Below are 27,832 nucleotides of genomic sequence, written 5' to 3'. Positions count from 1 at the left end.
TCCTGTAACTGGAAGGGCTGGGTGGGTTGCTGGAGTCACCTTTTTGGGTTTCAGCATGGGGGGTTTGTGCCTCTGAAATGAAGACTAATTCTGGTTCTGATAATTGATAGACATGCTCTGAATTATGCTCTGCTAATACTGAGGAGCCTTGCTTTGCAGTAATAGGGTCTTCCTGCAGTTTTCATCTTAGACTTGCTTTGGTTTAAATGATTATAGTTCCAAACAGTGAAAAGAGAAAGACATGAAAAAAAAAGAGATAAGTAGTGGGCTTGTAAGAGGAACAGAAATATATTGGTGCTTCCAAAATAAATGTAGGGTCTTCCTGCAGTTTTCATCTTAGACTTGCTTTGGTTTAAATGATTATAGTTCCAAACAGTGAAAAGAGGAAGACATGAAAAAAAAAAAAGAGGTAAGTAGTGGGCTTGTAAAAGGAACAGAAATATCTTGCTGCTTCCAAAATAAATGTAGAAAAAGTTAAGAGGTGGCTTGTATCACCTTCAGGCAGGTGAGCAGCTGAAGCAAAAGGCCAGTCCTCATCTTCATCCATAGTTCAGAGATGTATCAGAGGCAGCAGCTGTGAGCAGGTAGTTGTTAGCCCTGTTTGACATCCTGGTCATGGAATTGTGCCCAGTTTTCTTCCCTGTAATTCCAGGAAAGCTTGGCCATTAGTATGCAAGGACCTTACAGATGTGATGTCCTCAAAAGGCATCAAGTGCAGGTGGTGACCTTTAAGGAAGAAGGTTGTAAATGTAATCCAGCAGCAGGGAGGCATTCCCTCCAGCTGATCTGATGCAGGCTGAGTGCTCCCAGTGAGCACATAGCAATTCAGGAGTGCAAAGACTGCTCCAATAGTGTCCTGAAAGGAAGGCAAAGCTTCTCTAAAGAGACTCAGCCTTGGTCGTGATGTGCTGGGGGAGATGTATCCACTAGGAAGCTTCCTGGCTTGACTCTTCTGCCCCTGCAAACAGCAAAGTGAGGGGTATTAATCATTGCAAGACATTCAGAAACTGGTTTCTATTTACCTGATTCCTTAAATGAGTAGTTAGCAGCCCTGGAGAAGACTGGCTGTGTTTCTGTGCTCTGCTGATCTGTTTCACACACCATCCTGTAGGTACTGGACATGCTCTGGCTTGGTCTCCTCTTGCCTTTTGCAGGGGGTGTTCATTAAATGAAATTCAGGATTACACTGTGTGATTTACTGTTTTCTTTAGATGAAGCACAAAATCCTGCTCTGACTTGCTGTAGTGAGAGTGTGGTAGATGCTCTGAGTGATGAAGTGGCTTCATCTTGCCAATGGGTCCTTCCAAGACTCAATGTCCTTGCTTGGCTCTCCTTTCAGCTCATCCCTCTTCACTTCTCTGCCTTTGAACTTTTGGATTCAGTTTTTCACGTGATGCTCAAGATATAGCTAATGTAATTCCATGGATGTGCAAGCTTCTGGTTTTCAGGGGTCAGTAGTTGAATGAACTCAGTTGTATCCCTAAGATATTATACCAAGCACCAGGAGGATAGTTCTGCCAGTGCCGGCTCCTAGTCCAAGTGATGGCTCTGCCCAATGTGATGCTAATATTGGAGAATGTCCATGCTCAGGATTTTGGGAACAAATGACAGATCAAAGAGACACAACGATGGTTCTGGAGGAGGTTGCTTTAGATTGTGGTGATGGGGTTGCATCCTCATCCACAGGGGGTTTAGGTGTCTCCTGGGGGTGGTCCTGCAAAAGACTCTCCCCCCTCTCCCCTCATGGATTGCTTGATTGGCATTGTCACCTGGGGATTGTGGTCAAGGTTGGTCTTGCTGCCACCATCTTGAGGAATTTGTATCCTTAGCCTGGCTCAAATAAAGTCACAGAATTCCAGGAGCACTGAGGCTGGAAAAGTGCTCCGGGATCATGGAGTCCAAGCTGTGCCTGATCCCCACTGTGTCACCAGCCCAAAGCACTGAGTACCTTGTCCAGGCCTTCCTTGGACACCTCCAGGGATGGGCACTCCAACACCTCCCTGGGCAGCCCCTGCCAAGGCCTGAGCACCCTTTCCATGGGAAAATTCCTCCTGGTGTCCACCCTGAGCCTGCCCTGGCCCAGCCTGAGGCCGTTCCCTCTGCTCCTGTCCCTGTTCCCTGGAGCACAGCCTGACCCCCCGGCTGTCCCCTCCTGGCAGGAGCTGTGCAGAGCCACAAGGTCCCCCCTGAGCCTCCTTTGCTCCAGGCTCAGCCCCCTCCCAGCTCCCTCAGCTGCTCCTCGTAGGACTTGCTCTCTTTTTTTTAATATGTAAAAGTGGGATCTAGAGACACATGCTGGAAAATGCACAGTGCTGGGAAGTATTTGTGAGGTGATCATCAGCATTGCTCCATTTCAGCACCCAGGTGTCTGTAGCATGTGGAATGCTTGGTGTTATGTTTGTTGTTCAGGGAGAAAATAAGCTTTCTCTTTCTAAAACATAACATTTTTCAGCTCACAAGAGCACTATGTTTTTGCTAAAATGAGATGCTTACCCTGGAGAACAGGAAGGAGTAGATGGCAGCCCTTCAGTATTTTAGAGGGGCTACCATGAGGAGAAAACCGTGCTCTCAGCAGTGGTGTGTGGTGGGAGGAAGGAGTCAATGGTCCCAAACTGACATGGGAGGTTCAGACTGGAGATGAGTAAACCTGGTTTTCTTCTCCCTGAGAACAGTCTGTCAATGGAGCAGTCTGCCCGGAGAGATTGTTCAGCCTCCATCTGTGGAGGTTTCTATCAGTTTTCATGGCTAAACCCCTGGGCTGTGGCTTTGTCCCCATAGCTGTCCCAGCTTTTCAACACAGTGGATTGGACTGGAGAGTTCCTCAGGTCTCTCACAGCCTGCATTCCTGCTTCACAACTTGCAGAGAAGATAATATCTGTAATGGGGCTGGAGGGTGTCAGGCTCCCATCCTGGGACACCTTGGCTCCACACAGGGATGGCTGCTGCATCTGACTGGGTCTGAGGTTAATTCCTGTTGGAGAAGACTTCCAAAGAGAGATGTGCAAGGGGAATGCCTGACCTCAGGTTGTTCCTCTATCAGTTTTCCTTTTAGATTCTGTTTCAGGCAGGGTTTGGGATCTTTGACTTGCGTTTCCAAGCCAAAAGCAACCTGCCAGGTGCTTCTACCTGCCATGGCAAGGAAAAGGAGTTTGTAATAAGGTGTATTGTCTCACTTTTAAGGTCATAATTTCAGCATTAGCCCATAGCTGGAGCTGTTGCTGACAGGTGACTGCAGCCTCTCTGGTGACTGCATTTCACCCCCACTGAGCAGGGCTTTGCTGCTTTGCAGAGTTTCCCTTGGATACCAGAGAGATTGCCCTGGGATCTTCCAGGACTGACACTTGCCTGTCGATCTGCCACTCCTGTTTATTATTTATTGTTATGGAAATTGCACCCTTGTGGGTTCTTCCTTGAAGTGAGTGACAGCACAGACTGATTTTTCACCCTGCACAGTGTTGGTGGTGTTGCAGTGAATAACTTGCTTGTAGACTTGACAGGTCCAGGGAATTAAAAAAAGCACAGAGAGGTTATTTTTCATGCTGCTTTTGTACAGCAGAGAGCAGGCAGAATTATTCATGTAATCTTGGCTTGCAGGTGTAAGTATTTTGGGCTTTCAGAAAGGGAAAAAACTGGCATTGTATGAGATGCTTTGTTCTGGAAACCTCACCCAGCTATGGACATTGCATCATGTGAGCCTGAGCTTGGTGCAGGGACCTTTTCCAGTCACTTCCAGAGCTGGAAGCTGGAACCTCCTTGTGCATTCAGAGTCAGGGTGGAAGGAGGGAACAACCATGGGAGATGCTGGTACCTGGACTCAAGTGCAAGGGTGGTCTGATCTGGCAGTGAGTTTTGCTAGGAACCAGAGGAAGCACTGTCTGAGTGTTCAGCTGGAAGTTGCCATAAGGTTTTTTGCCACAAATTCCTGATGGAAATGAGATGCCAGTGGTAAGGGATGATGCAAACTTGAAAGAGGAGGGTAGAAACACCATGAATTTCTACATAGTGCCTACCAAAGTCATTAGTCTGGAACACGACCACCACTGTTCTTGGAAAACTTAGCCTAGAAACTTGTGGGACTTGTTAATTACACCAGGTAATTGGGTATGGAATTGAATATATCAGACTTATTTTGCTGTTGAATTAGATTTCTGTAAATATGTTGTTGCTCTGCTAGCTGGTTCACCAGGCAGCTTGTGGTGGGGTAGCCTGTTCCCTTCTTTATTGTGATTGTATTGCTTTACAAAGCCAGGCAGATTCTGGCTAAGGTGGTCATCAGGTGGTCATCCTATCCCAAGAACACACCTGTCATTGATAGCAGGGTGGTAGCAAGGTTTCAAGCAACTTGAAAACCAGACCTTAGTGACATGCAGAGAAAAGGTGTGACATCTGTGCAGCCTGTTCCCAAAGCCTGGGTTACACTGAGGATTGAGAGGCAGTGGCTGTGGGCTCCCTTTCACTGTGTGCTAATGTCTGTCCTCAATCTAATTGCAGGTTTGATCCGAAGAGAGCAGTGCAGCAGCTGAGAGCCTGCGGGGTGCTGGAGACCATCCGGATCAGTGCAGCTGGCTTCCCCTCCAGGTGCTGGGCTGGGAATTCCCTGGGGTTGTGCTGCTCCTGTCGTTTACCCAGCAGGTTCATTGTACCCAAGGCCAGCTTGGACAGGGCTTGGAGCAGCCTGGGACAGTGGAAGGTGTCCCTGCTCATGGCAGGGGTGGGATTGGGTGAGCTTTACAGACCCTTCCAGACCAAACCCTTCTGGGATTATCTGAGGTGAGGGAGGAAGAAGAAACACTTGTGTTCTCAGGACAATGTTTATTTAGGTTTGTTTATATCCAGGATAGATTTTCTGCTTTTTATATATATTTTTTGTTTCATTTTGCCAAACTCCTACTATGCCTTGGGTTCCTCAAGTCTAAGAGATTCATTCTCAAGCAAAGAGCTGCAAAGTGGGCATGGCAGAGAGTGTGTTGTGCTGTGTCCAGTGTTCCAGCTGGTGCTTTCAGTTTGGTCCTGAGAGGTAATTTGCTCTCATAAAACCTCTGAAAAAGCTGATGCCTGGCAGACAAAGGAATCCAGCTGGGATGCTGTACCTAGGTGAACATCAAGTAACAAAACAACAGCTCTGCAAGCAAGCACTGCCCTAAAGCACTTCTTCACTCTTTGCCTGAAGCCTCTTCCACTGCTCAATTTGCTTTTCTTTGTGTTTGTTTTTTTTCCCTGTCTTCAGAAATCTGCTGCAATCCTCATTTCAGCCAAAAAGAACTTTTGATTCTACTTGCAGAGAAAGAAAATAAGGATTGTAAATTATTGTCGTAGACTTCCACATGGCACATCCAGAGCATCCTAGGCTTCAAACTCTTGCATTATAAAAAGGAGGGTTATGGGTGGTGTGCTCCTGCTGATTGAGATATAAAATTCAAAAGAGGTTTTTAAGGCCTAATAAATCAGAAAACATAGACTATACATAAGTCCTGAAGGTGACAAGGGCAAATAATTCTAAAAATGCATCAATTGCATTTTAGTGCCAAGCAGCTTCGTGTTAATGTCAGCAAAGCCATCAGCCTTTTTATATGGAACAAAGAAGTTATAAATATGCTCAGTGAAGTGTTGGCTAAGCGTGATGTGGAGCACCATGAGGAGCTTCCTGTCCCGGATTTTGGGGAGGAGTGTGCTGCTCTCACCTCCTGGAAAGCTGCAAGGGGTTTCTGGCAGCCAAGAGCAGCAGCTGAGGTTGAGGTGGCTCTGCTGCCCTTCTCCTCTGCTGGCCAGTGACCTCTGTGGGCAGGCCACAACTGGCCATGGGCTCCTCCCTGACCAGCTGAGTCCAGCAGCTTAAGGAGGAAGAAGGGAAAACAGAAGAAAGAGAGGAAGAAAAATAATCTCATGGAAACCAGTTTCTCTCTGTCCTCTGCCAGTGTGGGAGGGTGGAGACCTAGGACCTCATGTTGGGAGTCTGACCCTCTTAGAAGACCCAACATCACCTTTGGCTCTCATCTCTGAAGTCTTGAGGGCTTCTCAGAATCAGCCAGTAAAAAGCTGCTTCTTCATGACATGATCCCTAAGCCATGGTAGGGAATCAAAAATTCCAGCCCATGGGTTGTCTTTCACGACCATCTTTGTTGCCAGACCAAATCTGTCAGTCCTCTTGTAGTACAAGCCCTGAAAGAATGAAAAAATCTGTTTTTTTTTTCATGTGGAAAAGGCCATAGAAATCCAGTTCTTTACTCTCCAAGCAAGCAGACACACTGCCCAGTGCACTTTGGGCCCTGGCTCTGCCGTGGTGGGTCCTGGAGAGTTTGGGGAGCTCTGACCTGAGCGTTGGGTGTTTCATGAGGTTTGTTACTGGTCTTATCATGGCTGCACAGATACCCTGTTCCTCTCCATTCGTAATTATCCTACAGATTTGTGGCATTTTTCCATTTCTGCTCACTTAACTGCAGTTAATACTCTACAGCACTAAAATCAATGTGAAATTAGTAACCGGGGAGGGGGAACAGAGGGGAAAAACCACTGCAGCACCTGGAGACCAGCCAGGATCTATTGACAGCAAAGAATTGACCAATGCAAGGTGGTCAATTCTCCACCCTGACAAACTAAAAAGTGATGCTCTCAGCTCTGCTTACATGCTTTTGGTTATGAGATCTTTTCTCAGAACACTAAGAATACGGAACTCTTCCACCACTGCAACTTGTCAGCTCTTGTTCTTCCTCCAGGGACAAAAAAAAAAAAAAAAAAAAAAAAGGTGCAAAAAGCAATTTCAGCCTTTCAGAGTGACCTTCTCCAAAGTTTATGATTCTTGAAGACACATCTTTGTGTATTGTAATATTTCTAGGGTATAATTGTGAGTAGGAGAAGCTCTGCACCAAATAGAATACTCACTTTGGAAGGCTCACCTTCCTTACTCAGAAAATCCCAGTCTTGAAAATCCAGATCCAGGAGCTGGATGATGTCATTGAAAGATTGTGAATAATCTGTGTATTTAAATTGGCTTTATAGACCATCTCAGGAGAAGATGCTTCCACAGAATCTTTTTTTGTAGGAAAAGTAACAGACTTTTAGTTCCTCCTGCAGTTTTACATGTGCTCTCTCTGAGTTTTCATCACAGTGAGCATTGATTATTCCTCTGTATTTCCTTATATTTTGAGACAAGTTGAGATTATATTGCTTGATTAAGGATAAAACTAAAAAGGAGAATGATTGCATTAAATTTAAACATCTAGTGAAGGCTCTAGATTTGGAATACTTTAAAATAATAACAGAAAACTTGATCTAGATTTGGAATAATTTAAAATAATAACAGAAAACTTGATCTTTGTGACTTTTGTTTCGCTTGGGTGTAAGCAATTTACCCGTAAAACAACAGAGAATTTCCAAGTTTACCTCAAGGTGAGTTTTATCCAGAAACAATAGAAAAACTCTTGTTTTCATCCTGTGATGTTTACCTCTGAATATATTCCAGCATTCTGTCACTAGAGTAACTTTCTGAGGGTGATGTGCCTTTGAGTCAGAGATCTCTGGATAAAACCACCTGCTGCTGAAGAGTTCAGTGTTTTGAGTCCTTAATAATTTTTTTTACCTCTAAAAAATGAAATATTTTTTAATACAAGTGTTAGTTGTTCAAGTTGTTCAAGCTGTGTAGTCGCAGAAATTTGGAGCCTGGGGCTTCCCATTTAGGGTGTTCCTGGGTTTATTTTACCATTTCCATGGTAGGCTGCACTCTGGCTGTGTCTGAAATAAATTGAAAATGTATAATTTGCTTTGAAATGTTACTCAGCAGTTAAGAAATCTGTATCTGTTAGCATGTACATAAATGACTGTGATGAATGGAGTGTCTGAGGTGTGTAGGTAGTAAATCTATCATCAGCTTCCCTGGGTGAAGCGTGGAAGATGTCTCTGTGCTGTAAAACCATTCATCTTCCTTACAGAAACTGGCTGCATAGAGATGAGTCTGTAGAGAACTAATTGGTGCAGATCTCCATGAATAGCAAAATAACTCTTTAAAAAGAGTTTTTAAATTTGTTCTATCAAAACTGTAAATTTTTTTTCCCCCCTGCTGGTTATGGTGGTTTCCAGTCAGTGGTTTTCCACAGCAGCAGTGGTCTCCCACCATGCCATCACTCTGAATAACCTCATCACTGCAGTTCTCTCTGAATTACCCTCTTTGTAGCTGTTATGTATTTATAGTTTAAGTATCCTTGGCATTTGGCTGCTTCCTCTGGTCGCTGGAGCTCACTGTCAGATTCAGCATTTTTGTATCAATTCAGTGTGAAATCCCAGCTGCTAAACTCTATAAATATTAAACATTTATAATTGAAAACTATCATGGACATCCTTGGATATATAATTTTTTTATAGAATGTGCCTTTAGCTGTCTGGCTGTCATTTCAGGATAACAAGACCTATAAATTGCTTTGGCTACCAACAGTTCTGTTTGCCCACACCCAACAAAGGTGTAATATGTAAATGGAGGGGCTTTCCTCCCCTTATTTTTCCCTTTGAATATATTCCAGCTAATTTCAAGCCAGGCCAGCCTGCATGGTTTAGAGCTAATTGAAAGGCAAATCTGTTCTGCTGCAGTAAACAAGGCAAGAGAAATTTTCTCCCTGAACTGCAGCTTCTAAAATAATTTCACGTCGAATCTTGGCTCAGAGATTGAACCTGCACCCTTCCAGACATATTCTGACTCCTCTGGAAAGATCAATATCATCCAGCTCCTTCCTGCTTCATATATTGACCCCTTCAGGGGAGGGTGCCTTGTGGTGCTGCCAGGATTTCCTACACAAAACTGAGTTTGCTCAGCACCTGGGATGGTCTTGGGTGAATTTGTTCACTCTGCGTGGAAACATTTCACCTTCAGTTATTTTAGGGTACCGAAAGAAACCATATTATGGTTAAGAGTTTGAAGCTTTTTTGACCTATTACACTGCTTTCAGCTGTTCACTCAGTGCAGCTGGCATAATACTGCTGAAACAATGGGTAGTGGATATTTTGGGCAGTTGTTGACTGCTTGGAAAGATGCTTTTTGGAAGCTCCCTTAGAATGTCAGCCCCAGTTTCCTACCCATGCTCTCCCTTCAATTGGACATTGTAATAAATGCAGCTGTCTCTGCTCAGGTTCATAACCCCTCAGATTTGGACAGGAGCAGCCCCTTTGCTTTGCACCTGGCTGCATTTTTGTGTAAAACACCCAAAACTGGCTGCTTAAACTACAGAAAAACGTTTACTTCATCTGTGGTGTGTGCTCCATCTTATTCCCTCTGTTTCCTGCAGGTGACAAAGACTTTGCTAGGAGGACCAAGTCTCAGGCTCTCAGCCAAGCATCCTCCTTGCTGCTTGAGCCCAAGGAGGGTTTTTTTCCACAGGCATAAGTTTTTTACCTGCATCCTTCCCTTCCCTTTATTGCCTTTTCCCCTTAGTGACCTGTGCTGCCATCAAAGCAAAATTCAGCTGTTTGAGGTTGGCTTGATCTCAGTTTGAGTAGCATCTGCCCAGTCTTTTGTGCCTCCTTCTTCCTGTTTCTCACTTGTGCAGGTATAAAAATCCCCTGGTTCTATCTCTTTTCTCTGCATCACTTATCTGGATCTTAAAACATGGTAATAATATGGAGCTGTATTTATTTAGTGTCCCTTGGTGGTTTCCAGCCCCTTGCACTCAGGCTTGCCCATGCTGTGTGTTGTGTGGCAGCATCCCAAGCACCTGAAATCTGCTTTTTTTTTTGATACCTGTCCTCAAGTTGAACTGAGCTGTACCCTTCCCATAGTCTTTCCTGACCTGCAAAGGTGTGGGATAACATAGCACATCCTTTGTCTCCTGCTGGGAGCCAGTGTGTGGCTTGGCGAGTACGAATAAAGTTTTATTTTTTTGTTTTAATTTTTTTTTAATTTTCCCCTTTTAAAATGAAGACATTGTACCAAGAGAAAAAAGATGTGTGCGCAGAAAAATAATTTTAAAAGTGTATGTACAGCAAAGCACTGAGCTTTAGTATTTCTGCACTGGAGAAATCTCCCTTGCAGGGCTGGGGGAATCATGTTTGTTTCTCTCCCAGCATATAGTTGTAAGGAAACTTTATACAGCTTTGAGCCTTGAGTGGTTCAATGAGGCATGTTACATTAAACCTGAGTGCTTTAATTGTTCCTTTCTCTGGGGAGGATTCTGTAGCAGCACCTATGAACCCCTGCAGCTTTCTTTTGCTGGTGAACTGGGATGGCAAATATCTCAGTGAAACTCCTGTTGTGGCACAGATTTCATCCTGATGCCCCACGGTCAATAATACAGGAGAGGTATCAGGGCTGTCATCCCCTGACAAATCAGAGAGTGGTGAGAGCATGAGTGAGGCAGTTCTGTGCCCTGGGCTCAGAGTGGGAGATGTGGCTGAGGAGCTGTGCATGCCACCAGTCCTGTAAACACCTCAGCAGAAACCGGGGGGTGTATTTCCTGACTCTTCCAGCATCTCACGTGAGACTTACTCCTGAAAAATGAGTCATTTTTATTAAGCATGGACATGGAAAATCTATTTTTGCCACCTTGGGAAATGAGAATGACAAGCTCTGGAGGAAGACCCACTGTGCAGTGACATATGATCTATTTTTAAGGAATCCTGCAGGTGTCTGACTCTTGTTTGTGAGCAGCTGTGGGATCTCCATCTCTGCCATGGTCCTGGAAGATGATGGATTTTGCTTTCTGCCCAGCTTGGACCTGTGCCCTGAGTTTCATATTCTGCCTCTTCACCATCTGCTCTTTGCTGGAAGAGCCTGGGTGGCACCTGCAGGGTGATTTTTTTTTTCTCCAGATATTAGCAGTTAATAATGCCAGTGCCTGAGCTGACTCTGGCAGGTTAATGGGAATACTCCCTCCTTCTCTCTTCCCCCCTCCCAAGCTTTCCTGGCTTTCCTGAGCAGCCTCGTGTGCTTGGCTGGGTGCCTCGGGCTCTGCATGCTCTGCTTCTCCTCTCAGGTTTGATTTGGAGCTGTGTAAACCCTGGGCGTGCTTAAAATGTTTTATTTGCACAATGCAAAACGGGAAATGTAATTATAAAACGGAGGCACGGGGGAAGCAAAGAGAAGGCAAGTTTAAGTTAAACCTTACAGGACACAAGCTTGTAGTCTTGCATAATCTTTGTGTTCAGTTTTCACCCCAGAGGGAAATCCCCATAGCTGATTTAGTTTTTTAGTGGTAATCCAGTATTTTTGGATATTTGAGGGTGGGTTGCTTTATCTGCCTGGCCTCAGGACTAGCCCATGTAGACAGAGATTGAATTAGCACTAAATCTGGCTGTTCCAGAGCCCATCTGAGCATTTGAGCATGGGAAATCCTTTCATCACAGTTGCCCTCATGCTTCTGCCCCCGCGAGCTCTCCATTTTACCTTTGGCTTCAGGTGCAATCCTAAGGGCATTCCAGTTTTTGCCAGTCCCATTATTCTTTACTAGTTGTGTGGGTGCTGTCTGTCCATGCAGGAGTTACATGCGGCTTACAAGTGCACCTTTTTCCCCCATTTGCTCTCTTCATTCCCTTTGTAAACATTTCCTTCTACTGTACTCTTTTCAATGAAAAAGAGCATTGTCTTTCCTCCCCTTTTCTGAAGTGACACAAAACTCTGTTGGTTGTGTGTTTTCAAATCAGCAATATGCCTGTCTTAGCAAATACCACAGCTTCTATCTTTCAAGGTGTTTCATGAGAGATATCAGAGCTGGAGTAGATGATTGTGCAGGTCCCTTCCAACTGAACTATTTTGTTTCACGATGTATTTTGTAGTGCTGGCAGCTGTGACAGCTCAGGTGGTCTCACTCAGCCTCACCACTGCAAACTGGCCATGACCTGTCACAAGCAATGCTCTGGCCCTTTGTAGTTTATTTTCCCTCCCACACTCTTAATCTCTGGAAGTGTAAAAATAGGAAGAATTTGGTGCAGTAATGCAAAAAGTTAAGGTATGCATGGGGCTTGTGGGTGAAGAGGATGTTTCTGTATGGCAGATCTTCACAGTTTGTTCTCATCCTGGTTGCCAGAGCACCCCTGCAGGTAAGGGTCAAGCTCACAGGTGGTTTTGTTGAGTGAGGGCAGAAATCAAATCCTCTGCGATTCTCTCCAGTCTCCATTTGATGTTTGTTATGTGTATTTTGTTGAAATATCAATGATCATTCTGGACATTGCTGGAAAAGTTTAGTGTTAATTAAAATCTCAGGTTTTGAGGGGTTTATAACTCACTGTGTTAATTTGGAGAAGGCTGAAACTTGGCAGATGCTGAAGCAATTTCAGGATGGCAGTCTGCAGGCTCTACATCTATCACCAGCAGCAGGAGATGATATTTCTAGCAGCAGGATACACTGCTCTAATTCCTTCAATTAGCGTTGTCTGTTTGGAGGCTTTGCTGCTGGAGACAGTGAGGCATCTTCCAAGGGGCTGCTTTGTCTTTCCAGAGCCAAAAGATTTTGTGTTTGTTTGAAAGGTGTCAGTCACAGGCCTCAAGATGGAGCAATTAGGGAGTCGATTGAAATTAGTATTCAGCAGAGTTTGGGAACACAAAAACCAAAGAATATCTATTTGATTAATTCTCTACAACTTTATCAAGGTTTCTGTTTAATTTTTATTTTTGGTCAATCCATGATTTCTCCAAAGTTAGCTTCTTCTTTCTGACGGGAATAGCATTGTCGCATTTGAGTGGTAAAGAGCAGCAGATTGGGAAGCACACTAAGGATGAAAACAGGGTGATCTGTGGCCTTTCTGTTCCAGCTGGAAAGGCCCTGAGATGGTCACTCAGTGTCTGAAATTGGGGCCAGGCTGAGATTGGGGGTGAGTAGCTCCTTTTGGAGTTGGTCCATGCTGAGGGTAGCGGTGAGAAATCCCTTGAAATATTTCATACTTTGGCTCATCTACAACTCCAAGCACTTTATTTTAGTGAAGCAGTGCCCAGCATGCAGACTAACCCAGCGTGTGCTTTGCTTTCAGGTGGTCCTACTCTGACTTTTTCAATAGATACCGTGTGCTTATGAACAAGAGAGACCTCTCTAAGAATGACAAGAAGCAGATCTGTCAGACCCTGTTGGAAGACCTCATTAAGGTGAGCTGGGACCAGATCTTTGTCATTGATGATAAAAGTGCAGAACTCATGGCTTTGATGTAGTCTGAAATTGCTCCAGCTTCACCTGCTGCTTGTGCAGGTGCTTCTCAACCCCAGGCAGCTGGGAGTTTTCCTGAAATTAGGGAGTCTTGTGAGGAGGTGGCAGGAGCACGTGGGACATGGGATTTCTTGGTTGTGGTCAAGAGGAATGAATAATTTCAGTGCTGGTGAAGTCCAGAGTTTTCTGTCACTGGCTGGGCATGAATGACTGGACACTTTAAAAACATGTGCCCCCCCTCCCCTCCTTCTGGTTTTGTCTAGCCACAGCCAGAGCACATTTCAGGAATCCACCCTGGGACAACGTCATGAATCTTAGTCAATCATTAAATGACTCTTTGCACAAATGAGTAAGGGGAAAGTGCAGTAAATGCCTTATCTTGATGTGTGGGAGACTTTCAGTGGCCCTATGTGGAAAAAACATCACATATATTGGGACATTTTTACCATAAATGAATCAGAAGGTTTTGCCGCCTCACCTTACCAAAACTTTACTGCTTGCTACTATGCATTTTTAAATTGCAAATGTGAATGCAGAGGTTTCTTGCTGTTGAGTGGCTCAGCATGTGCACAGCACCTTACACAGGTTTTAATATTTGGTCTATTGTTTTCCTCTGGGATTTTGAGGAATTTAGTCAATTGGGTTCCTCTTTTTGCACCCAGTGTTACCCTTGGCTGCAGAGCCTTTTGCAGCACATGTATGACTTTGTAGATCTAAACATTAATATTTAAAAAAAATAAATGTTTTTCTTGAGGTGCTCTGGTGTTGCAATCTAGTCTGGTGTAGTATAAGGCTCCCTGCCCATGGCAGGGGAGGTTGGATATACGTGAGGTTTAAGGTCCTGTCCAACCCAAACCATTTTCTGAGTCTATGATTTCTTTATTTGTATAAAAACCAACAAATAACAAAACCAAATCCAAACAAAAAAACCCGAAACCCCCAAAACAAATAAACAAACAAAACCCAAAAGAAAATAAACCCCAAATAAACTTCTGCACCACAAAAAACCAAAACCAAACAACAACAAAAAACAAGCAAACAAACAAACAAAAACAACAACAACAACAAAACCAACCAACCAACCAAACAAACAAAAAACCAACAACAACAACAAAAAACCCCAAAAAAACCCCACCAGACCAACCCAAACCAACTAAGGAAAAAAGCCCACAAAACACAAAAAACCCAACCCAAAACCCCTTCAAAATTTGTGTAAATATATGGAGTTTAAGACTGAGTCCTAGTGCTGCATTCTTTAATGGGTGTATAGATGCTCAAGTGTAGTAAATCTAATGATATCTAATAATGTCTAATAAGTCTAATAATCTAATTTATCTAATAATGGAGTCTAATAATATCTTCATTACCCAATTAAGAAGAGATGTCAGTTGATAAATTTGATTCAAAGTGTGTTTTTACTCTGTATCTACTGATCAACTTAGACTGAAAAGAAAAATTAAAAAAGCAATGTTCGCCTCAATTAAATATAATTTCCTTTATGCTTTTGAAAAGGATCCAGACAAGTTCCAGTTTGGCCGTACCAAGATCTTTTTCCGTGCAGGCCAGGTGGCATATCTGGAGAAGCTGCGGGCAGATAAGTTCAGAGCTGCCACCATCATGATCCAGAAGACGGTGCGGGGCTGGCTGCAGAGGGCCAGGTACCAGAGGCTGAGGCGAGCCACCCTCGCCCTGCAGCGCTACGCCCGCGGGCACCTGGCACGCAGGTGGGTCCTGGGGAGCCTCAGGGAGGGAGCCAAGTGTGGAAACACCTCTGGCCGCCTGGGTTTTCAATCCGTTGCATCTTCAAGAACTTGAACTTGGGGGTTTCGTATCAGGAGCTTTGGAAATGCTCTGCTTGCTTGAAAGCAAGACGTGTAATGTGTGTGTGGGTAACAGTGTGGTGAGAGTTTCTGGACTAAAGCTGGGACTTATTTCTGGCCCCTCTATCTGGCTTTATTTAGGGGCAAGACATCAAAATTCTTTGCCTCAAACTGGTTTCATATTTACGTTAGTTTAATTTCTAGGTGCTGGGCCAAGATCATAACATAGACAATCTGGTTATAAGGAGGTGGCTACAGTACTCTGAAGCATTTAGGTGAAAGTGTTTCACAGAACTAATATTTCCCCAGGACTGCCTTTGGTAAAGGGCATTTGGATCAGCCAGGGGAGGGCTGCCTAGTTGGCATGCATTCCTCCCCTGCAGAGACAAGGTTTGTGTCTCCTGATGTCCAGGGGGAGTTCTCAGGATTGATTGGCTCTATCCTTGGTAATGAGGAAAATCACTCCAAATCACTGGCATGGGGGCTGTGTACAGTAGATAGTAAAGGAGGCTAATGTTAACCCTTTCTGTGCAGGAACCCTTGTGTCACTGGCTTGCTGGGGTTTCTGCAGGTAGCACTCTGCTGGTGGCAGGTGTGGGGTGGATGTGAGGAGGGAGTGAAACAATGCAACAGCATCCTGACACATTGGCCACCTTCCTTCTTGTGGCCCTTCTTTAAGCCAGACAATCAGCAGAAGAACATCAGAGATACTAGCTGAACTTGTGTTATATGTGATTGTGAAAGGGGTTGGTGTCAGTGAGAACCAGCTGCTGCACAGTTTCTTCTACATAATTTTTCAGTTCCCCTCATTGTGCAGGGTTTGTAGAGTGGGATGGCATCTGAGTAACTACTGTCTCTTTTTGGAGACAGACCATCTCTTATCCTCTTCAGGAAGCCCTGAAACCATTTGCCTCAATCAGAGGAATATATAAGCTAATCTGATGTGGCTCTTAGTTTTGATAGGCTTTACACAAAATAAAAGAAGTGGATCAAATTTCTGTACAATGCTGCATGCTGAGAGCAATAAATGAATCATAAATCCAGCAAAACAAGCTAATTATCAAATTTAATGGAGGTTTTATGGGCATTTATTAACTGGTGTAACAGCAAATTGAACACGAGTTCAGCTGGAGAATGGGAGCAACATGGTGCAGAGTTGACCACATCCCTCATTATTTACTGTCTGTGAATGGCTCGAGGCTCTGCTCAGGAATGTTGCCAAAGCAGTGCACACCAGTTTAAATGTCAAATCAATTTGCTGCTGTTTTCACTGTGTCAGTAGTGTGCTTTTTATAGTCAGGGAGGTGTTGGAGCCAACCTGGGTGCTGGTTGGCACAAGGACGCAAGGCAGAGAGTTCAAACCAAGGAAAACCTGGGGAATACTTGGGTTTAATGCTGTTTGGGAAAAACGAGGTGTGCTGATCTGTGGTTCTAGTGCTCCTGGGTTCCATGGCTGCTCTCTGACAGCATGGAGGCTTTCTTAGCCCAGCTGTTGGGGTGGTCTTTCCTGAACACCATCAAACCACATTGGACAAAAGTTTTCCTCTCCCCCTGGTTTAAAACTTACCGCATCAGGAAAAAAGTTGAGTTTATTTTCCCTGCTTACCCTCCTCCTGTGCACTGCAGGCTTTTCCAGCACCTGAGGAGGACGAGGGCTGCCATCATCTTGCAGAAGCAGTACCGAATGCTGCGGATGCGCCGGGCCTTCCTCAGGGTCCGCAGCGCCACCCTCACCATCCAGGCTTTTGCTCGGGGCATGTTTGTCAGGAGGATTTACCACCAGGTACACCTCCAGGAGGGTCTTTGCATGAGGAAAGAACCTTTATGTTTACTTCTGTGGTGTGTTTGTTGTGGCTGTGTTGATGTTTGTGAAGCTGACAGCCCCCAGTGTTGCCAGAGAATGGACGGTGAGCTTTGCTATTTAAAGCTGTGCAAGCAAAAAACATTTTGGCAGCAGCACCTCAGCAGAGCAGCCAAATAGAGTTGGTCACTGTGGTGCCAGGAGGTGTTGTGAAGATGTGGAAACGTCATTTGGTCTAACCTATGCTCTGCTGAAACCTCCCCATCCCACTGAGTGTGTGTTGCAGCTGCATGCAGGGGCTGTTCCCGGTAGGGTACGAAGACAAGGAGGGTCTGTCATGGAAGGCAGAAAGTAATTTATTGATAGAAATATCTCTTTAATTAGGTCTCTCCTTTATCTTTCTTTGTTTAACCTGGAGCGGGACACAAAAGATTTAGAGTTTCATGACAGCAGTGATATAGTAATAAAAAATTGAATTCTGAGGTGGTTTGGGTGTAAGGAACCTTAAAGATCACTTCATTCTACCCCCTGCCATGGGCAGGGACACCTTCCACTGTCCCAGGTTGCTCCAAGCCCTGTCCAGTTTGGTCTTGAGAACTTCCAGAGATCCAGGGACAGCCACAGCTTCTCTAGGAAACCTGTGCCAAGGCATTGCCACCCTCCCAGCCAGCAATTCCTTCCCAATATCCCAATATCCCAATATCCCCTTCTGGCGGTGGGAAGTCATTGCCTTTTGTCCCATCCCCTCATCACTTGTCCATTTTCTCCAGCTACACTCTGTCGGGAAACTGAGAACAGCTTTGGAGAATCTTCTCTCTACTCCTCAGACCCAGAACTATGTTGGTAGTTACCTAAATTGGTGCCTAACTGGGTTGTGGGGCTACTCCAAGTGAGAGGCATCAAGAGAGAAAAGCCTGTTCCTGGAAATAATTGAAATTACCTGGACACCTGGTGACCTCCCAGAGAGACCAGGGCTGTCCTTGGAGACACAGCAGCTGGTGATAAGGAATTTGTGCTGCCACTGCTGTTTCAGCATCTATTTTTTGAAGTGGAAGCTTCTGCAGAGGAGGCAGCTGGTCCAGCAGTTAAACTCTCAAAGAATCAAGGCCACCCAAATCTTAACCAGGTGTAGAAGCTGGCTGAAGGCCAGGCCTCTCTAATCTAAGCATCCTTCATCTCTGGAGCACCTGGGTATAGGTTTTAGATATAAGTGTTGGTTCCAGTGCATGTTCAGTGACAGATGCAGGACTGTGGGTGATGATCTGTGGGTGAGGGCATGCCCAGTGCCCACCAAATTTCACTGTAAAGCTGAAATAAGTCCCCAGGGCAATACAATGGGATTTCTTCCACCTCTTTGGGCATCCCTAGCTTCCCCCATTTATGAATGCCGAGGCTGGAGACGTACAAACCTCATTTCACAGTCATTCTTGCTGCCTCCTAAATTCATACAATCCCTTTATTCTGAATTAAAATTTGCAACTGCAAAGAAAGCCTTAGGGTGAAACAAAGTATTTGTAAGAGAAGCTGAGAGGATAGCCTTTTCTGAGACAACTTAACCCAAACTAATAACAATAAAATGTCTGGTAATCTTCAAATTCTCCTATTTATTTTCTTAGCAGACTGAAGCATAAGGAAGTTATTAACAACATGCTGTTTGTATCTCTAAAATGTCAGCCTTCAATTTTAGAGAGCAAAATTGAACTGCCACTGACTGACAAGATAGCTGTAAATTTTGGGGAAGAAATTCAATGCAAACATGCCAGAAATTTCATGAAAACAGATAAAAATTACTACGAATTGAACTGTGCTAGAGAACTAGCTGCAGACTGTAGTGAAAGGACTCATGTTTTTATTTGAAGGTTATACACATGATATGAAATCCCATCAGGACACAATTTATCTGCAGTAAAAATTATCATAATGCAGAGGCAGAACACAGAAAAAAACCCTACAGATCAGTTCTGCTGTGGGTGATGTCTGATGCTGAGGGGACAGTAAGTTCATTGCTGCGTGTTGGTGTGTCTGTTAATGAGTTTTATTCTGGAGCTGTGGCTCTGGTGGGTCTCAGTACTTTTCTGGGTGGTCCCAAAAGTCACACTTGAGCCCAGATGCTCCCACCAAGTCCTCACAACTAGGATAATATCCTCTCATGCCACTGGCCAAGCAGGTTTTACTTTGAGATGAAGCAGGCTCCTAGGAGAGGTGTCCTGCCTGCATCCATTGAGAACAGTGCCTGTCCATGAAGGAGGGTGCAAAACCACAGCCTCTATTTCCAGCCATCAGCACCTGCTTCTACCAGGACATTTCTTGGAGGAGAAGCCCTTTCCAAGGTGGTTTGGGAAGAATTTAATGTTTGCTACAGCCAAACCAGAGATGCTGTACAGGTGACCTTCCAGGAATGACCTTAAGCTGAAGGAAAGTAGATTTAGAGAAGATATTGGGAAGGCTGTGAAGGCAGTTTGGGAAGGATTTAATGTTTGTTGCAGCCAAACCAGAGATGCTGTACAGGTGACTTTCCACGAATGGCCTTAAGCTGAAGGAAATTAGATTTAGAGAAGATATTGGGAAGGCTATGAAGGTGGTTTGGAAAGAGGTTAATGTTTGTTACAGCCAAACCAGAGATGCTGTACAGGTGACCTTCCAGGAATGGCCTTAAGCCGAAGGAAAGTAGATTTAGAGAAGACATTGGGAAGGCTGTGAGGGTGGAGAGGCCCTGGCGCAGGTTTCCCAGAGCAGCCGGATCTCTGCAAGTTTCCAAGGCCAGGTTGGACAAGGCTCGGAGCACCTTGATCTAGTGGCCGTGTCCCTGCCCATGGTGGATGATCTTTTGAGGTCCTTCCAATCCAAACCATTCTGTGCTTCCTCAATTCCACGCCTTGCCTCTCATAACTTCCCTTTGTGCCTGTGTTTTTGCAGATGCTGACGGAGCACAAGGCCACCATCCTGCAGAAGTACGCGCGGGGCTGGCTGGCCCGCGCGCGGTTCCGCCGGGCCCAGGCCGCCGCCGTGGTGCTGCAGTGCCACTGGCGGCGCCTCAGGGCCCGGCGCCAGCTCCAGGCGCTCCGCATCGAGGCACGCTCGGCGCAGCGCGCGCGGTTCCGCCGGGCCCGGGCCGCCGCCGTGGTGCTGCAGTGCCACTGGCGGCGCCTCAGGGCCCGGCGCCAGCTCCAGGCGCTCCGCATCGAGGCACGCTCGGCGCAGCACCTCAAGAAGCTCAACATCGGCATGGAGAACAAGGTGGTGCAGCTGCAGAGGAAGGTGGACGAGCAGGTACGCGCCGGGCTGTGCTGGGACAGGCCCAGCCTCCCTGTTGTGCCTTTCCGTGTCATGCGGGAAGGGTTGTGTTGGTGGCAGCTGAGCGTTTGTAAGGACACAGCCTGCTCCAAACTGCACTGGAATTGGTGTGGGGACCGCCCAGCAGGGCTCAGAGGGGTAAAACAGAGTGGCAGTTTTGGAAAGTGTTGCTTGAAAGCCCAAGCCAGCTCCATGTGTGGTGGTTTCTCTGGATTGAAGGCACTTGAGACGGCAATTAGTGTTCAGACTCAAGTGTTTATTATTTCTTATCAGTAAAACAATCTCATTACTGTGAGCTCAGCAGCTTTTCATTAGAAGGCACAAAATGGCTTACAGTCTCTTGTTATAAGGTCTTTTAAGACTAAACTATCCAATTAAGAACTGACACGTAGATTATTTTCCCTTTTAACCCAATAACTGATGCAAAGAGCCCACAATGTGGACTTTTCCGCCCAATTGCAAAATGCCACCCAAAACCAATAAAGAAGGAAGAAGAAGCATGAAGAAGAAACCCAGGGTTTCTTCATCACCCTGTGCCCTCCATCTTGCTTCCATCCGCAACATACTAAAAATCCCAAATCCTAAATTTCTCACCAGCGATGCACCTACACTACTCTCTATAATCTATTTCACACTTCTGTGGATTCTGGGCTATCTTGAAGTCTAGGAAACTTTCTCCATGAACGAGGGTCAGAGTCAGTGCTCCCCTGGGGGTCAGGGCAGCCCAGAGCAGGCAGGGAAATATTCCCAGTGCCCTGGGTTTCCGCACACATGGGATCCAATGTCACGGGTTTGGGGCTGAATTGCCCTGCTGTGCTTTTTGCTCTGTGGGCACTGAGTGTGCAGAGTGTGTGCCACCACTGGTGGTGTGAACTGTGTGTCTTGGGAGTCACATTCCCTGGAAGATAAACAGCTATTTAGGTAAATACTTTGTGTTACTAGACACAACAACTTTCCAGGAGTAAGGGGGGGGAGGGCGGGATGGTGTGATGTGACAGATCCCTGAGTTAATGACCTTACAGTGACTCTTTGATCACAGGGGTCTTTTCTTCAGTAGCCATTTGCCATTAATAAGCTGCAAAATAATGGTTTGATTTTACAGACATAGCAGAATAATTTTTTCACCTACTAATGTGCAAATTACTTAGTTAAATACTTTCTGTGTTGCTGTACAAGGAATTGAGGGGTGATCATAAGAAATTATGAATGGGACCACGTTGTATTGACTAATATCAACAGGGAGATTCACATCCACTTGTACCCTTAAACTGAATTTTTACAGGTAGGAGAACATTCTCTTCAGCTGGGATTACCCCTTATTTGTAGCACCAGTTTGTGATAATTCCAGTTTATCATTCTGAGATGTTGTCAGAGACCCTTGTCCGTTCCACACAGCTCCCTCACTAGCTGGAATCTCCCCACCCCAGTATGACAGGAGCAGCTCTGTGTTGGGGGTGATGACAGTGGCTCTGTGTTGGCTCAGTCAGTGCAGAGTCAGGACACACAGAGAGTTGTGGTCACCCTCACTGCAGTGTTAATTGGCTATACTGCATTAACTGCACTGCAACAGGGTCCAACTTCCAGGCCCTGGTGTTTAATTTCAAAATGCCTGTTTCCATTCTTAGATTTTGCTAGTGGTAGATTAGGAACTGGAAACTCAGAATAAGGTTTGAAAGGTATGACCTTTCATCCAGAAGGTATTTTGGTGGAATTGGAAGAGTCATTCCAGGTTGAGATAATTTGGGCTGAACTCACGCAATGAGTGTGAACATTAGTGTTGGAGCTGCTGAGCAGCTGGACTTGACACTGGAACATCATTAATATTTTATAGTTTGTATTTTTCCCTATTTTCTTGCTAGGAGAAGCGTGGCAGTGGAACAGTGAAGGAAAAAACCCAACATTTGGTTAACACTGGCTTTCCTGTCATGGGTTATGAAAGCAGCAGAAGGATGTGCTTTAGGGAAGGAGTCATGGAGAGCTTTAAACCAGGCAGAAATAATGGTCTCGAGCTCATTTTTCTCTCCCTCAGTCTCTCCACAGACCATTTTGTAGGAGTTTCTTTGATGCTTTCTGTGTAGCTTTTCCTGCTCTGGGTTACACGTGGTGGTCTGTCCAGTGAGCTGAATTTAACCATCCTTCCAGGGCTGCCAGGTTTCCCTGGGATGCTCTGGAAGTGCTAAGGAGCACTGTTCCAGTGGATTCTCTTTCCAGTGCACGGAATGTTTTTTTCTGGCACAGCACATTTGCAGTACTGTAGTTTCCCGAAGGATCTTGCTTTCAGTCCTTGCTAACCTATAAACACAACCTTTGAAAATACCAATTAACTTTACAAGAAAAAAAAAACCATATAGCAGGTAACCTGGAGAGCTGCAGTTGTATTGTTTTTTTTTGAGTAGCTGTGAAAGAAAATGTTTGTATTTCTGCTACTTTAGCTCATGCATGAGTAGAGATGCAGTCTTCTGTGTGCCCCTAAGGAAGAGATCTTTCTTTGAAAACATTAAAACCTATTATTGTATGTCAGCCTCAGCTCAGATGCTCTGGCAGATGTAACTGGAACCATTTAATTAGATTTTTTAATCTGTGAGTGATTTTTTGCACACAGAAGAAAGATTTTGATCTATTTTGCTGCAAAACATCCTCACTGGAGCACTTTCTTTTCTATTCACATTGGACCAATTCCTTCTCTTTTTTTTTTCCTGTTTGTTGTTTTTTTGGTTTTGGTTTTGTTTTTTTTTTTCCTTCAGGTAATTTTCTTTAAATCTGTTTGTTGGAATTGCCTGAGACACTTACAAGGCATGTGCCTAATTTAGTGTTGCATGTTCTTGCAGCCAATATTTAGACACACTGTGAGCTCTAGACACTCTCTCTACTGTGCAAGCACTACTATCTCTTTGAGCATTTTTGTGAATAAAACTGGTTTGGGTAACAAGCTGAGGAATTTGTTACATCTGCCTTTGGTAGCAAAATAAATTAAGTTTTTTCACAGAGCCTGGGTTGAAACCAGGACTGTCTCAGATCTGCAGGGCTGGATAATAAATTGAAGAAACAGTAAGTTTGAGTTTAACAGGGTTTGTTGAGCAATTTCTGATTGCAGTGGGGAGCAACCCAGTAAATGCTCTCTCGGGTCAGTAGTTTTTAATAAAAAACCCCAGAACCATTCCTGTGCATTTATCTTATACTTGCATGAAAATCTTGGTTGGGTGTTGTGTAAAACCATATACACATGGTTCTGAACATGCATTTATTTGGAAATATCTTCAGAGCCCCTGCTCTGGAGCCAGCCTGGCACAGCTGGGGCTGCTCCCCTGCACAAGAGAAGGCTGCAGGGACACCTGAGAGCCCCTGCCAGGGCCTGCAGGGGCTCCAGGAGAGCTGCCCAGGCACTGGGGACAAGGCCTGCAGGGACAGCACACAGGCCATGGCTGCACTGCCACAGGGCAGGCACACATTTTGGGATGTTGGGCAGGAATTGGTGGCTGGGAGGGTGGGCAGGCCCTGGCCCAGGGTGCCCAGAGCAGCTGTGGCTGCCCCCGGATCCCTGGCAGTGCCCAAGGCCAGGCTGGATGGGGCTTGGAGCAGCCTGGGATAGTGGAAGGTGTCCCTGCCCATGGCAGGGATCATGATGTCCCTTCCAGCTCAAATCATTCTAGGATTCTATGAAATGCCTTTGGTCATGCAGAAATTATAATTTTCTAATATGATACAAATGCTGAATTTTGATGTTCATTAATAATTCATTACTAGGGAGCAAAGGAAAACATGTTAATATGCCTCATTTACTTGTTTTTCTATTTGAGATGTGTCTTTATCTTGCTTCAGAGCACTGAGATGCAGTGAGAGGGGGTGCTTTGGGAGGTCACCTTAAGAAGGGCCAGAATGATGATCAGAGCAAACTTGAAAGAATGCAGAATGTATTTTAAGTTTCTGAATGCTTCTTGTGGTATCAAGATTGTCTACCCACAGTCAGCACAGCTTATTTAGTAGGCTTTTAATGAAGCTCTAGGTCTTTGGCCTGAGGATGCTTAATAATGATGATGTTTTATTAGTCACAATGTAGTGCCCATTGACTTTGATTTGAAGCCCAAAATTCAGCTAAGCCTGCTAAATTTTCAGTTCTTAAAACTGGGGAGAAAATCAGTGCTGAGTGCTAGAAATGAAAACCTGAGCAAATGAAAGGATGGCTGAGCTGGCGCATGACCTAACTGGAGTCTGGGGAGCTCCTTGTGCTTGAATCTGCAGTTCTGTATTGTCACTCCAGGTTTCTGCAGGCATGGGGTTCAGGAATAGAAGTGTAAACTACAAAAGGAATCCTACAAACCCCCCCAGAACTGCAAACCAACCACATTAAGCAATGCTGCTTGGAAGTAGAAGTGTAGTATTTTGGTTTGGTTGCCAGTGCTACCAAGAATTATTTGCCTTTGGTCTGAGTGATATCAGCTAGTACCAATTTGACAAATGCTTCTGTAATTGTTGCCAAAATATTATTGAGCTTTTGTCACAGTCTGGAAATAGCTTTTAGCTTTATGAGCATCATTAGCATGGAAAGGTTTGTTATTGTGGGTCTGTCACCCACCATGCTTGAGGATTTGAGTGATCACTTTTGTAGCGCCTCACTGCATGCATTGATGTCTCTTGTGCTCCTGTTTCCTTCTTTCTGGGATGCTGGCTGCAGAACAAGGAGAACAAGCTTCTGAATGAGCAGCTGTCCATGCTGACATCAGCCCACTCCTCCGAGGTGGAGAAGCTGAAGAAGGAGCTGCAGCAGTACCAGCAGAGCCAGCAGGGTGATGGCAAGCAGCTCCTCAGCCTGCAGGAGGAGACGGAGAAGCTGCGGATGGAGCTGGAGAGGGCTCACGGGGAGAGGGAGGTCCTGGAGGACAGCCACGGCAAGGAGAGGGACCTGCTGAGTAAGGTACCTCTGTCTGTCTGTCTGTCTGTCTGCCTCAGGTTGTCTCCTGCAGGTGTCCATGCTGGTGAGAGCTCGCCCTTCACAGCTCTGAAGGGAGTGCTGTTCTTTGAGTGTTATTTCTGCTGCTGAATGCCCCTAGGATTTACCCCAGCTCCTGGGGCAGGACAGGTGGACATCCCTGCAGGAGCAGTGGGTGCTCTGTGTCAGGACACCCCACCCTGCAGGAGCAGTGGCTGCCTTGTGTCAGGACACCTCACCCTGACGCCTTTTGTGCTGCCAAACACAAAGAAATGCCCCAAACCTAAACACATCTGGAAATCAGGATGTCTAATATAACCATGAACATCATGGAATCACAGAGTTGTAAATGTTGAAAAAGACCTGTAAAATCACCAAATCCAACCAGCAGCCCAGCACCACCCATTCAGCACTAAACCATGTCCTCAAGTGTTGTGTTCAGCACTAAACTGTGTCCTCTGTGTGGTTTTTGAACACTTTCAGGGCTGGTGACTCCACCACTGCCCCCAGCAGTCTGTTCCAATGCTTTACAAGCCTCTTAGTGCAAAAATTTTCCCTAATATCCAATTTAAACCTGCCCTGGCACTACTTGAAGCTGCTTTTCTTGTCCTGAGATTCATGTAAATGCCAGAGCTTCATGTGTATACAGTCATTCCTCATGGTGTGTAATGCAAATTACTGGGGAGGTCTGTCACAGCTGCTGCAAATATTAGGAAGATGTAAATATTCCTCATCCTAGCCTGAGATGGGACACAAGGCTCAGTTTCTGACATAGCTGGTGTGGTAGGTACACACAGAGTATGACCAATGTGTGGACCAGCTTCCCTCCCTGAGGAGAGGCACTGCTCCACCACCAGCTTCTGTTTGTTACAGGTTTTTATAGCATTTGGAGCTGGGATACATACTAAATAGATTTTTTTTTCTTATTCTTCCTTCATGCAGACCCACAGAATATCCTGGTTTGGAAGGGAACCGCAAGGACAATCATGTGCAGCTCCTGTGCTTTATCTCTTGGTGTGGGAGTGGTCCAACACTGCCACCATTGCACAAGAAGGCATTCTAGTGGGAGAAAGAGATTTCAGAGTGTAGAGTTTGTTCTGCAAATAGAAAAGATGGGCCTTTTGCCCTGAATTTCTTCACTGATCAGATTAATTCTGAGTAACACCCATTCTCTTAACCTCAAGTACTGACATGAGAGCTCAGTTTCCTTCTGCAAATGCTTGTGGCTGCTCAAGTTAAATCCATGATATCTCTTCTGTGCCAAAAATTGAATTGAATCTTTGATCTTGCTATTGGAAAGAATTTAGGGCTTTTCTACTCAATAAATTGCAAAGAAAAAGCTGTTTTGCAGCTGTTATTCTAGAACAGTAATTGGTATGTGACAACCTGAAGAGAAGTCACTTTTGGAAATTTGAAAAAAAAAAAAGAGCCTGGAATTAGCTCTGTTATTATTACAGTTACAGTGGAAGAATGTCCTTGTGAGGCTCTTCTAGTGCATTTTACACAGCACCATTGCTGTGGCCAACCTCCCCTTGAGGCCGAGTCCTCAGGTGGTGGGTTTGGCTGAGAAGCTGTGGTGAAGGACTGTGCTCAGGGTGATTGACCCTGAACCTCTGGCATGACTAAAACACACTTTTGGGTGTGCTTCTCAAAGAGATGAACAATCTGTACACTTGCTGTCCTTGGCTGGACCAAGAGAGCTGCCAGGTGATCCCTTGCTCCACTCCTGGCACTTGTGGTGCAGCACACAGGGACATGTGAAACCAGTGATTTCCTTTTAAAATGATTAGATTCTTTTTGGCGCAGGGCTCTGTTCATTAGCTGGGTGCAGCACAGGCTTTTTAGGGCCTGATTTTAAGGGTGATGAAGCTGGGGATAAACTATGTCTCTTTGTTCTTGATTGCAAATCGCCTTCAAGCACTTGGATGGAAGGTTGGATTAATCACTGAAGAAATGCTTTTAAAAAGCATGAAAACAAAGCAGAAGCTTTCTCTTATTGTAAAAAATGCCTACAGCAGAGCAAAGATTATGCATTTCACCATGAAAATAGACAGTTTAATTATAAAACATTTCTAATGGTGCAGGCTCCTATTTCTGGCATTAGCTTTACATTGCTCCCTTTGGTTCCTTGTAAGTGGGAAGATGGAGCAGACCTGTTTCCTTCCTGAAAATATTAATTTAGCCAGAACATTTCCCAAGAAAAATTCTGGGAAGAGATTTTTGAGTTGTTCTAATATCTTCTAGAAGCTGGGAAGCATAATGAAACTAAATGCAGGCGAGAAACAGTTTTTGCCTTCAATATCAAGTTGATACCATGGGCATGGTTGTAGGGGAACATATTCCCAAAGACATCTCACTTCTGACTGAGACTGAGATGAGCCTTTAATTTTTCTGAATCTCCTGCAAATCCATGTCAGTTATGATTTAGTTACTGACAAAAAATCCTTTAATCTCTTCATCATAGCTATTCTGCCCTTAGTTTTAGAATAGCTCTTATTATTTAATTTTATGATAAAGTTTGAAACATCTGGATAAGTACCAACTGCTCCTTCCAGGGCTTTTGGTAGCACCTATTCTTCTCGCTTGGTGAGCTAGGATAATTCACAACCTGGCCAGAAATTTAATTAGGAAAGTGCCAAATGCCATCATCCTCTCCTTACAAGACTGGGGGAGGGTGGGAGGGCAGGCCTTATGAGCAGGTTGTTCCAGGGAGACACTTAAATAAGAGCTGCAGCCATCACAGGTGCTCCCTGCTCAGCATCTTCCACAGAAATCTTTCAGAGCAGGTTCTCTTGCGTTTGAAGCACCTCCAAAGATCTGTTTCCTGTGGAAAGGGAAGCAGGAGGTACAAAAGTTGTCCATGTAGGTATCAGGGATG

The 27,832-nt window shown here is 45.0% G+C and overlaps 1 protein-coding gene across 3 annotated transcripts in view; it reads left to right on the top strand.

The window, feature by feature from the left end:
- Positions 1–27,832, top strand: part of MYO5B (myosin VB) — a 149,159-nt gene that overhangs the window by 84,524 nt on the left and 36,803 nt on the right. For all 3 annotated transcript variants that reach the window (XM_039733359.1, XM_039733357.1, XM_039733358.1), the window contains exons 17-23: positions 4,492–4,578; positions 12,943–13,054; positions 14,625–14,836; positions 16,559–16,715; positions 19,650–19,805; positions 19,920–20,003; positions 24,700–24,939. In XM_039733359.1, the coding sequence (XP_039589293.1) occupies positions 4,492–4,578; positions 12,943–13,054; positions 14,625–14,836; positions 16,559–16,715; positions 19,650–19,805; positions 19,920–20,003; positions 24,700–24,939 (1,048 nt within the window). The remainder of the gene's footprint in view (positions 1–4,491; positions 4,579–12,942; positions 13,055–14,624; positions 14,837–16,558; positions 16,716–19,649; positions 19,806–19,919; positions 20,004–24,699; positions 24,940–27,832) is intronic.

The sequence above is a fragment of the Passer montanus genome, unplaced genomic scaffold (genome assembly GCF_014805655.1).
Source record: "Passer montanus isolate IOZ18808 unplaced genomic scaffold, ASM1480565v1 scaffold86, whole genome shotgun sequence".
NCBI lineage: Eukaryota > Metazoa > Chordata > Aves > Passeriformes > Passeridae > Passer > Passer montanus.
This window is presented reverse-complemented; position numbering and strand designations above follow the sequence as displayed.